Source organism: Mytilus trossulus, unplaced genomic scaffold (assembly GCF_036588685.1).
Source record: "Mytilus trossulus isolate FHL-02 unplaced genomic scaffold, PNRI_Mtr1.1.1.hap1 h1tg000350l__unscaffolded, whole genome shotgun sequence".
Classification (NCBI taxonomy): Eukaryota; Metazoa; Mollusca; class Bivalvia; order Mytilida; family Mytilidae; genus Mytilus; species Mytilus trossulus.
Genome location: NW_026963335.1, coordinates 89,074 through 101,739, shown reverse-complemented (window position 1 = coordinate 101,739; position 12,666 = coordinate 89,074). Strand labels below are relative to the sequence as shown.

At 33.0% G+C, this 12,666-nt stretch overlaps 1 protein-coding gene across 1 annotated transcript; it reads right to left on the bottom strand.

The window, feature by feature from the left end:
• Window positions 1-4,968: 4,968 nt before the first annotated feature.
• Window positions 4,969-9,678, bottom strand: LOC134701846 (uncharacterized). The gene is made up of 5 exons (XM_063562966.1): window positions 9,549-9,678; window positions 8,374-8,557; window positions 7,576-7,755; window positions 6,847-7,107; window positions 4,969-5,251 (listed from the first exon to the last, which is right to left on the bottom strand). The coding sequence occupies exons 1-5, from the start codon at window positions 9,676-9,678 to the stop codon at window positions 4,969-4,971; spliced, it is 1,038 nt and encodes a 345-aa protein (XP_063419036.1).
• Between the last annotated feature and the right edge of the window lie 2,988 nt (window positions 9,679-12,666).

Here is a 12,666-nt window from a genome sequence, read left to right as displayed (position 1 = left end):
ACGAGACATTCTTTGAAATATCCCTGGTTCATCAACTTTCTGCTCAGACACTGGTGACGTTTTACAAAGTCTGAGTAGGAGCTACAAGCTCTTGAATATCGAATAAGTTGTATATCCTATATAGAGGTGAAGTTGGTATACTACTTCTAAGGTGGGGGAAATTGATAAATCGTCTCGTTTGTCATAAATAACCCTTGCTCAAACCCTCTGATAAGATCCGTGTGTTGGCGATTGCAAGACATAACTTTTGGTCTTGTCAAGTTTCCTTGTTTTTCAATGACAGTTCGAATTTCCCACCCTTCATCATAGTCGACCTACACGAAAAATGTTTACCTATATTATAGGTAAACATTTTTCGTGTAGGTCGACTATGATGAAGGGTGGGAAATTCGAACTGTCATTGAAAAACAAGGAAACTTGACAAGACCAAAAGTTATGTCTTGCAATCGCCAACACACGGATCTTATCAGAGGGTTTGAGCAAGGGTTATTAATGTATTAATGTCGTTATTATATATTTTCCGGACCATATGAGTACTTGTACCATAAGCCTATGGTTATGATTATATGCGTATACATACTCATATGGTCCAACCATACGCGTATTTATATATATTTATATAGATTACATACACGCACTTTTTTAAAGTACGAAGTTGAAAAGGACCAAAAATTCCTAAAAATTTTGCCAAATACAGTAAAGGTGACATATTGCTGAGGTAGAAAAACATTAGTATTTCAAAAATTCAAAGTTTTGTTAACAGTATATATATAATTATGAACATATCAATAATAACGCAAGTCAACACAGAAGTGCTGACTACAGGGCTGCAGTAAAAAGCGTACAGTGATACCGTGGTCTTGGGACATTCCATAACAGTTCATTAAGAAATTTTGAAAATGTCTTCACAATTCGACATATAGCCATTCACTCCTTTTAACAAATCGGTAATGACTATTGGTATTTAAGATTTTTACTATTGGTGTGACTATTCAGTTTAATTATATGCATTCAACTGCTTAATTGTATTAAGTTAAAAATTTTATCATATAATGTTATATAATGACCTTTGATATCTTCTTTTTAATCACATGACAACTAGCAGGGTCATACTTAATGTAGAGTTTTTAAGTGTTAACTGTAAACTTGTTAATTATCTCGACCATACGCACACGGTCAGACCATGCGTATGGTTGGACTATATGAGAGCTGGTGTATGTCGAATAACGCCAGTCGTCTCGTCCTTTTTTTCTAAACATTATCAATTGAATGATTCTTAGACCTTGTTGACAAGTTTTCATTATCAACTTCTCAAACAAAACACGATGATCTTGAACTAAAGATTATGCGTAATGGTATTCTTTAACTTGTCTTTTTAATATTACTTTTACTGTTTAGTCTATTTTTGGTGATATCCATTTTACGTGGCTCTATACTTATACAGCCCGTCATTGTGTTATAGTTCTATGGTAAATTTTTGTACTATTGGCTTTTATTTTTAATATTGTGCTTTGTCTTTATGCCTTTTTGTGCTTCTTTGTAACATGTGACGTGGCTCTGTACTTATACATCCCGTTAATGTGATATGATTAAATTTTGCATTCTTATTTACTGATTTCTTTTTTTTTTTGTTTCTTGTGTATAATTCGGAGATTAGTATGACATCCATTATTACTGATTTAATATACATATTTGTTAGGGGGCCAGCTGAAGGACTCCTCCTGGTGCGGAAGTTTCTCGCTGCATTGAAGACTAATTGGTGGCATTCGGATGCTGTCTGCTCTATGGTCGGGTTGTTGTGTCTTTTACTCATTCCTATTTCTATTCTCAATTTTATTGTCTTTCAATTTTGCCTATATGCCTTTTTGTGTTTCTTCGTTACTTAATTATTTTGTTTTTATTGTGATTAAGATTATTACACATTGTTGACTGTTGTTCCCAAATTTATTGACATTTTTACCTATTGTGTCTGTTTGTTTTGTTTACACATCGTTGTCAATATAATGGTATTGTATGCGACTGTCATACAAGTGAGTGGTTTAGCTAGCTATAAAACAAGGTTAAAACCATCATTTTTTACATATAAAAAATGCATGTACCATGTCAGGAACATGACAGTTGTTATCCATTCGTTTGATGTGATTGAGCTTTTGATTTTGATAGTTGACAAGGGACTTTCTGTTTTAAATATTCCTCGAAGTTCGGTATGTTTGTGCTTTGACTTTGTATGGACACAGTCAGGTAAAATCCAGAAATGTCAACTGCTCCTCAACAGTTGTCAAAGGTACCAGGCTTATCATTCCATACGCTAGACGTGCAATCCTGGTATCTATGACGAGTTTATTTGCAATCACTGGGTCGATGCCAATGCTGATGAAGTTTGTAGTCCCCGAGGGTACAATGTATCACCAGCCCAGTAGTCAGCACTTCTGTGTTGACGTGAATTGTCATTGATATGGTCATAATTATGAATTAACTGTTTACAAATGATTAAATACGAAGGCTTTTCTACTTATAGAATATATTTCATTTGCTGTATTTGGCAAAACTTTTTAAAAAAATGGTCTTCAATGCTCTTTAACTTCGCACTTTATTTGTCCTTTAAACTTCTTTAGATCCAAGCGTCACTAATGAGTCTTTTGTAGACGAAACGCGAGTCTGGCGCAAATACAAAATTTCAATCTTGGTATCTATGATGAGTTTATACGTCTGAAAGGACGACATTCATATCAATTTGATTGTTAAGATACAACTTGTCTTAAACTCGAGTTTACAACTTTCAAATTTAAAATTCCACTTATGCATTTCCCGTTCAATTCATTATATGTTTCTTATAATTATACTAATTGTCCAGTTGAAAATCTTATTTACATTGTACCAATCTGCCAGTTTCAGAAATGCGTAAACTTTTTCAAATTGAAAATTCCCTTAGCTATGTAAAACTCAGATCCCATTATATTATATTATGACTGGTAAAATATATATATAAAATATTTAAACAAAAGACTACAAATGTTACAATTATCATTACATTCAAACATGTTTCGTCTTTTATTAAAACTTTGAAACTAGAACTAAACAGTTCAGAACAAGAATCATATATAATAGAAAGGAACATTCGACACCACTGGCTCTGTTAACGTTTTGAGAAACTCTGTCAAACATAGGATGTATATCGAAACGAAGTCGATGAAACTGTTCATCGTGAAAACTCTCAAAAGTAACGATCATATAAGTTGATACCACTTTGTTCAAAGGCTCTAGTATTGTTAAGTTAAATATGTTTAGAGAAAGATGAGATAACGTTCCGTGAAGTAATCTACCATATTGAAGTGTAAGCGTTTCGTTAATAACTGAAACAGAAGCATCACCATACAGAGAGTTACTATAGTTTCCAATGAATCTGTTAGTTTCGGAGATGTTAATTTGTGTCTTATTTCTCGCTGTCGTGTTCTTCTCTGGAATGTGATTCCATGGTGATGGGTAGCTACATGCTGTTGTTTCATTTAGCCATGGTTCAAGCTCCAGTAATGTATCGAAGATATAATACATGGTTGGAAGCATGATATTACGGAAACCTGATTTTCCTAAGCCATTCGAGTTTAGAAACACACTAATATTTTTGTTTGGAATAAATCCGAGAACTGAGGTAAATCCGTATAATCCTCCAGTGTGGAAATACATGTCCAAATCTGTAAAAAAAATATGTATAAATGTGTATAGTATAAATATTATACATTAAAACGTGTGTGATATAGATCTCGACGAATGATAAAAAGATACATGGGCACTGTGTCAAAAATTTACCCCCCTATAAACCTTAATACAAAATACCCTAATATAACACACATATATATAATCATATGTTCAAACCTATGATTGCTTTGGATAAAAACCGCAATTTTTATACTTGTGCATGTAAAACAAATTTCGTTGTAGAAGGGTCTAAATACAGCACAAACAACATTTTCCAAAAGACCATAAAAGTGAAAAAGTATATTCAAACAAAACGCATTTGACTAACAGGTCGAACAACTGATGCTCGTTAACCCTGATGACTGCCATTGGCGACTGCCAAATAAAACTGATAACAAGATGTTACAAAATGGATCTTAATATAACTGTAATACTAAACAGAAACAATTAGCTAGTGGCTAAGATGTTATGCCCCAAACTATAAATATATATGTGTTATATTAAGGTATACATCGGAAAAACAAATTCTGAGACAAGTGCCGGTGTAATGATATGACATTCATGCGAACAACAATTTTTTGGATAACGTCTTGTGACGAAAGGCCAAGACAAAACAGTACCCCAGTAACGAAAATAACATAAACGAGGTACATAGACGGAAATATGCAAAACAATAAAAAGATGATGGCTTGCTGTTTAATGTCAGTGGCGACTACTTTAGGCATGTCATGATCAGAAAATGTGAATGTTATATGGATATCCATATCTGCTTTTTACTTAACCCATTCCCTGGGCAAAATTTTTAACTTGCTAGTTCTAAGTAAATGTTCATGTGAATCCTAACCGGAAATAGTATAATGATTCCGAGTAATAGTTATCAAAAGTACCAGGATTTTAATTTAGTACGCCTGTAAACCAGTATGTTTTACTACAAAACACCGAATGATGAGATGAGAAGCAACAAATGCCTGTTTCCATGTATTTAGTGTATACTAGGACCGAACCTTAGACCTCCGCTATTAATTGGAAAGCAATGTATTTTACAGTTTACAGATTTCTATGAAGGTTGCATCTATAGCGATATATAAGACAACGTGTATTGAAAACTTCAAAATAACACATTAAGCTGCAATATTTTAAATAGAAGTAAACACAAAAGACTTCCGAAAATGCTTCTTGTGTGACAATATTTCAATAGAAATTGGTTCAAACTCTTTAAGTAGACTTTAATCTACTGTTTCACGAGTTTTTTTTTCAATTTTCTTTTGTCTGTTAGTATTTATATGTGCAGTTATCCTCACCTCTGTATTTTGTTAAAAACCAGGCCATCCCATATCCATAGGCATCGAATGATATAGGAAATTGGGGGTACTCCAAGTTGTATCTAGAGGAGAATGACTTCGGTAATATACTTTTTTGCTTAAACAGGCTATTAAATACATCATCGTCAATGCCCAATTGATCCATATATTCACCAGAGGTCAGATATTTCAAAAGTGTTGACATGTCGTCTGCTGTACTACAAACACTTCCTGCAGGACCGAACAGGTCAATTCTAAAATGTTAAAAGATTTGACATATTAATATTGTGGTACTACAAACACTTCCTGTAGGACCGAACAGATCAATTATAATAAAATGTTAAAAGGTTTGACATATTTACATTGGGTACTAAAACACGTACAGTAGGACCGAACAGATCAATTCTAAAATATTAAAAGGTTTGACATATTATATGGTACAAAAAAACTTCCATCAGGATCATAATTGCTTGCATTTTTGAAATCTTTGACTGTTAGACAGGTCATTTGCGGCACTGCAAACACTTTTACGGAAATATTAAATCAATAAACAATAACCAAAGGAAATTTCTTTGTTCCTTCGTAACAGTTCACAAATATAGAACTTCGGACAGGAGTCATCTTATTTTTCTATGTACGCACTATTAGTTGTTGTTTATTTTTAAGTGTTTTTGGTATATGTTACAAATAGTATTCATGGTAATCTGTATTTGCAATTGGTCTTTATTGTAAGGTCCGTTATGGAATATATATAGTTCGTATGGAAAATTCCAAACTTCATGTTTTGAGTGTTAATTCACATTACTATAAGACGTGTCACGGTACTTATCTATCCCAAATTCATGTATTGGGTTTTGATGTTATTTATTATTCTCATAGAATTTTGTCTAATGCTTAGTCCGTTTCTGTGTATGTAACATTTTAATGGTGCCTCGTTGATCTCCTCTTATATTTAATGCGTTTCGGTCAGTTTTAGTTTGTTTCTCCAATTTTGTTTTTTTTTCCATGGATTTATGAGTTTTGAACAGCGGTATACTACTGTTGCCTTTATTTGATCTCTAGGGATTGTGTCTCCAAATCCTCTGATAATATTGGTCACAGTATTAGCTGCATCCAGACTTCGTGCTATTCGGTAGATAATTGTGCCATAAGATGTGTTTGTCACGGTTTATCCTTAACTACATAAAAAATAAGTAGAAACGGTATAATCGCCAAGGAGACAAATTTTCTATCAACCAAACTTCAATTAATTTAATGCTATCAATAATAGACAATCGTTCGGCCTTCAACGATGAGAAAACCCATTGCCGTATACATGGTATAGTTATCTTCTAGTATATATATATATATATATAAACGAGTCTAAATTGAAAACTACGTTCAAACCTATGATTGCGTTGGATAAAAACCGCAATTTTTATACGTGTGCATGTCAAACAAATTTCGTTGTAGAAGGATCTATAAACAACACAAGCAACATTTTCCAAAAGACCAAAAACGTGAAAAAGTATATTTAAACAAAACGCATTTGACTAACAGGTCGAACAACTGATGTTCTTTAACCCTGCTGACTGCCATTGACGATTGCCAAATAAAATTGATCACAAGATGTAACAAAATGGATCTGAATATAAATTTAATACGTCACAGGAAAAATAAATTTGTTAACTAGTGGCTACGATGTTGTGCCACAAACATTCGGTGTCAATATATCTATAGTACACCAGATCTAGATTTCGACAATATATGTCTCTTCAGTGATGTATATATATATATAAAGGTCCCGACATGTAAACTATGAAACAATAATTTCATTATATGATAGACGACTCTGGAAAATATTACCCACGCGGTATAGATACTTTCATCTGATTCTTCCATTCCATTTTCTTCATCAAACAAGTATGGAGTCGCCAACTCAGAAAACGTTTGGTCTGTAAGAAAGAGTGTTGATGTCATATTTAGAGGTTCAAATATTTTTTCTCTCATCAAAGTTTCCCAGGGTTTTTTACCAATCTTTTCTGCCAGAAATGCCACCATGACAAAACCAATATTGCTGTAGGAAAATACGTCTCTGAATTCTTCTACTGATTCCAATTCTTTAAAGTTACTGAAACATATGATGAAACAGAAGATAGTTATTAGTTGTTTAAATTCACATCTTTATTTGTTTTAGATCATTCAAATGAATAGAAAATATTAACTTTTTTTGGTTATATTTTTGATGTTTTTAATCTGTCAGTAATCATGAAATATGTTTTATACGTAATAACAGTTTACAGGAATGAAAAACACTTAAATACATGTGTTACTTTTCCCGAACCTTAAAATTTTTTAATAGCAATACACAAATGCTCTATTTTTTTTATACTGAAATACATAGAACACCGTCTTTTTATATTTCAAATTCACACTGCAGTTTTGTCCTTATGTGTTAGGTGTGTACTGCAAACGTTAAGTTCTGTATATAAAACAAAGCTTAACAATTTAATATTTTTTAATAAAGAATTGAATACAGTTTGAGTTTTGTTTTGGTTTGTCTTGTTTAAAGAATATTAAAAAAAATCAAACCACATACTTAAGTAAGTCTTCACGTGACCGATGTCCTCCTTCTCCTGCTTGAAGCAACAAGTCAGCTGATTCTAGGCCGGTTCTATGAGACAGAAAGTCCTCCAAAGACACTAACGATGCTCTACAGCTGTCGTTTAATCTAAAGTTGGGGCCAAAAATATCTTTTACTTTTGTATTCCAGTCAATGCTGAAAAGGAATTACCATATTCATTAACTCAGCAGAGATTCTTTACATATATTACATATATAGCATTTACAATGTAATTATACTCATAGTCGTTTCTTTTACCAGTATTGACAATATGTGCATGTAGATCTGAACAAAGTTACACTAGTCTTATTCGACATGTATAGATCATAGGAAGATGTGGTATCAGTGCCAATGAGACAACTCTCCATCGATTGGGTAATATCTATATTATTACTGTCCCTTTTCAAAGCGTTTTAATATTCAACATTGCTAGATTGATTAGTTGGAGGTTGCTGCAATGTTGGTAGTCGTCAGTCAATGTCGTTTGACATGTTTTCAGAATTTTGCCTTTTACTTTTAGACCATTTATCTTCACGTCAGATCTGTGGTGATCTGTGCCGTTAAAACTCATTTTTTTCTACGCTCTGAATGTGTTTATAGTGTAACGTATGGAATAGGTACCAAGTACTGTCGAAAACGAAAGGTTATTACTACTATAGTTTTATTTTTGTTGGTTTCTTTGTGTTTTTGTTTGTTGTTGTTGTTCTGTATTATTTTCTATCTTTTGTCGATTACATTTTTAAAATTTAAGTAATGAAGTGTTTTGGTAAAAACCTTGTATCGTTCTTGTCTTTTGCTTCAGAAATGAGTACTGCCCACATCATCGACGTTAATGTTTTGGTAACGGAACCAATATTCATTTTCGTAGTACTAGTAAGAGGAGTTTGAGTATCAATGTTGGAATAGCCAAATCCATCAGTAAAGACGTCTCCATTCCTCACCATTGCTAATGATAAACCTGTTTAAATGTAAATTGATATATATTTAAGGTATAATTATTTTTCGAGTGTAGAGATTAATGAGGTTTATAAGGAAGAAACCATTTAATTTCAAAGAGGGAAGAGGATGTATGTTTTTTTGTCGGAGTCAGAAATTTAAACAAATTTTAATTGGTTATCAGAATATTATTTTTAAAGAGGAAAAACATACCCCGCCCCTAATTTAAAGTTAAATTAGAAGATAACTGTATTGTATTTTAAGCTCCGACGGCATCAATTGGCGATTTGATGGTCGCAAATTAAGTTTACTGGCGATGCGTTAGCGGAGACAGTAAACGGGTATTTGCGACCATCAAACTCCAAATTTATGCCGTCGGAGCTTACAATACAATATTGTTATCTCCATTCTAAAGAAACTGACAGAAAACAACGTTAAAACATGTATTTAAAATCTGTCATATGCCGTCTGCGCTTGCGCGTACGTCCCATAACATCAATTGTCAATTGATGCCATGTAAGAAAGTGACGTTATCCAATCAAAATGAACGCTACAAACGTTGTTGCATTTATAATGTTAATTATAATTTTGGTCTCGATTTCATAAATTGTCTGACAAGAAATTCATACAGGAGTATTAGAATAAAAAGAACCAAGAAATTTTTCGAACCTTTTAACAGGCTGATGGACGGACGCCCGTTAGTTTTGAGGTATACACACACAAAAAGACGGAAAATGAGTTGCATATTTGAAAGCAAACCAAAAAGGAATTGTGGTGTTTGTTTCGAAGCGTGAATCTAAACGGAGATTTGGTACAGTAATGTGATTGTCGGTACCGTCACAAGCTACCATCAGAGACGTATAATACTATATGTTTCTGCTATTTACAATAAGGATTTTGCATATAAAATTGCATCAAATCTCACAAAAGAATAAAAATAGAAACCCTGAGTTACATCAGAATGATTGTTATTTCATTGTAAGTATAAAACAGATATGACATAGGCAGCTTACCTGTTATATTTTTACATTCCATCGTTGATTTGATGTAAGATTTAATTGAATCTTCTTCATTTGCTGAAAACCCATTGCCACTTTTTATAATAGTTACTAAAATCAACGCAAGGATATTATGTGGAGTCATTTCACCAAGTGTTAACTATGAAGTAGTATATCTTAAAAACGACGGGTATCAAGTTAGAATGTTTGCATAAAGGTATCTCTCCTTAAGGCACAATAATAACCATGTGATCAGTACAAAATTTAAATGAATGGTCATTTATAACACGTTATCAAAAACCTTGTTTTTAGACGATGCGCAGTTTGTGTGTCTGTTGTATAATTCAACATTTTACGTAGTTATTTTGAACAGGAGCAGACATATATGATAAGAACCAACATTCTTCAATAGTAAACCCTTCAAAATTATCTTAGTCAGCTTATTGATAAATGCATATGATGATATAAGGTGTACCGCATTATAATTTCAGTTGAAACTATGATTTTATAAAACGTGTAGAAATAGAAATATTTGACCTGCATTCTCCATTATGTATTATTCATAGTGTTTGGTATCAGTTGATATTATACTAGTATACTGACGAGAAAATGCATATCACTGTAGAATAGATCACATGGTTAAACTAAAGGCCTATCATTGCCATCAAATTTTGATATTGTACCATGCACTTCTACGTATAGGCCATCTTGCAGCAAAATAGTGTTTGAAGTCATTGACTGCCTCAGCTCAAAACGAATTAATCTTTTCGACTCAGATATCATGGCAGCTTTTTTAATAATTTTCATAGAATGAAATATTGAAGCCCTAAACATGCTAAAGAGTATAAATTAGAAGAACAATTTATTCTTCCGAATTAGACTTATTATCGGATTTTACTGACCTGAGCGACTCGACCAGACGTGTGTCTCATTAAGAACAGGATCACCTTTCCTTTTCGGAGCAAGTATCATAAAACCCGGTTTTTGGTGAGGTTCTGCTCACTATCTTTAGTTTTCAACAATGACAATGTATTTTTTTGTGAGGTTTTGATTTTCCCATTTGATATGGGACTATCCTATATGACTTTTCCTTGGAGTTCGGTATTTTTTTTGTTTTATTCTTTATTTTGTATACTTATTTTTGTCTTCTAGTCGTTTTTCGTTTTAAGCCATCATTAAATTTGTCTTTTTTCGGCTAATGAGTTTGAATTTCCCTTTGGTATCTTTCTCATTTCTTAAATTTAGATGAATTTGGTATGCCAATATTTAGCACATTTGATTAATATCATGTTTTTAACATTGGAAGAGCGTTATTGGTAGATTGGTGACACTTTTGATTTCCAAATTCAATGGGTCAAAAGTGGCTTATATGTAATTGGTTTACGTTACATCATTTGCCTAATAAGAAATGTATATGCTGTGCAAAAGTGGCAACTTGCTATAGATATTTTACAAATATAATACATTTTTTCTGCTTCGGTTAAATAAGAATAGTATTCTGTGATATTGAATATTCCATGTTGTAGAGTCCGACCCGCATTATTTCTCTTATCTTTCTAATGTAAATGACATACAGTTTACACGATGACTTGACTCGAAAGATTAAAAGTAAACACGGCGAATATTGTTTCTTGTTGAACAAGTATAATTTATTGAATATGGTTCTGGAGTGTTGTCTATTCAGGTACAAATATAGAACGGTTGTTGACATGATTTATGGAGAGAACCGTGTGTAAGTTTTAAAAATTTCTTCTGTGGGAATTACTTAAGATCTAGCAATCTAATTAAAAACCGATCTCTCATGCTCCCGTTTTCTGATATCACGCGACATATCAAAAACGGGAGCATGAGATATCGGTTTTTAATTAGATTGAAGATCTAGAAGAATAAGAAATATGTAAAATAACACGATTATGATTAAATAAATTGTATCATGATTTGGCAATTTCAAAATCATTTCTCTTGTCTCCGTAAATTAAACACAAAGAGGTGCTTTATCAGTGGCGGATCAAGGAATTTTCATAAGTGGGGGCCCACTGACTGACCTAAGAGGGGGCCCACTTCAGTCACGCTTCAGTGATTCCCTATATAAACAACCAAATTTTTTCCCAAAAAGGGGGGGGGGCGGGTCCCCCGGGCCCCCGCTAAATCCGCCTCTGTTTATGGTTGTTTATTAGAAAACATCCAGAAGAGAACAAATGAAGGAAATGTAACCATGTCTACATAATATAAGTGGTCGTACGACCTATAACATAGGAACAAAACTAAGACATATACTATAAGTAGTTAAGAAAGCTAAAACAAGAGGATTCGACGTGGAAAGAATTAACCCCTTGTCAGATTTGCTCTAAATGCTTTGATTTCAGAGTTATAAGCCAAAATCTACATTTTACCCCGATGATCTATTTTAAGCCATTTTGGTTCACGGGCGGGTTCGTCGGACACATTTTTTAAACTAGATACCCTAATAATGATTGTGGCCAACGGTTTGGCCGGTTAAATTTGGCCCTGTAGTTTCAGAGGAGAAGATTTTTGTAAAAGATTACAAAAGTTTATAAAAAATTGGTGACCCGGCAATCAAACCAAGATGGCCACCACGGCTAAAAATAGAATAATGGGGTAAAATACAGTGTTTGGCTTATAACTCAAAAACCAAAGCATTTAGAGCAAATCTGACATGGAATACAATTGTTATTCAGGTCAAAATCTATCTTCCATGAAATTTTCAGATGAATCGGACAACCCGTTGTTGGGTTGCTGCCCCTGAATTGGTAATTTTAAGGACATTTTGTTGTTTTTGATTTTTATCTTGAATATTATTATAGATAGAGATAAACTGTAAACATCAATAATGTTCAGCAAAGTTAGATTTAAAAATAAGTCAACATAATCGAAATGGTCAGTTGACCCCTTTAGGAGATATTGCCCTTTATAGTTAATTTTTAACAATTTTCATAAAATTTGTAAATTTTTACTAACATTTTCCACTGAAAATACTGTGCCAAGTTCATTATAGATAGAGATAATTGTAAGCAGCAAGAATGTTCAGTAAAGTAAGATGTGCATTACCATCACCAAAACACAATTTTTTCATGAATCTATCTGCTTCCTTTGTTTAATATTCACATAGACC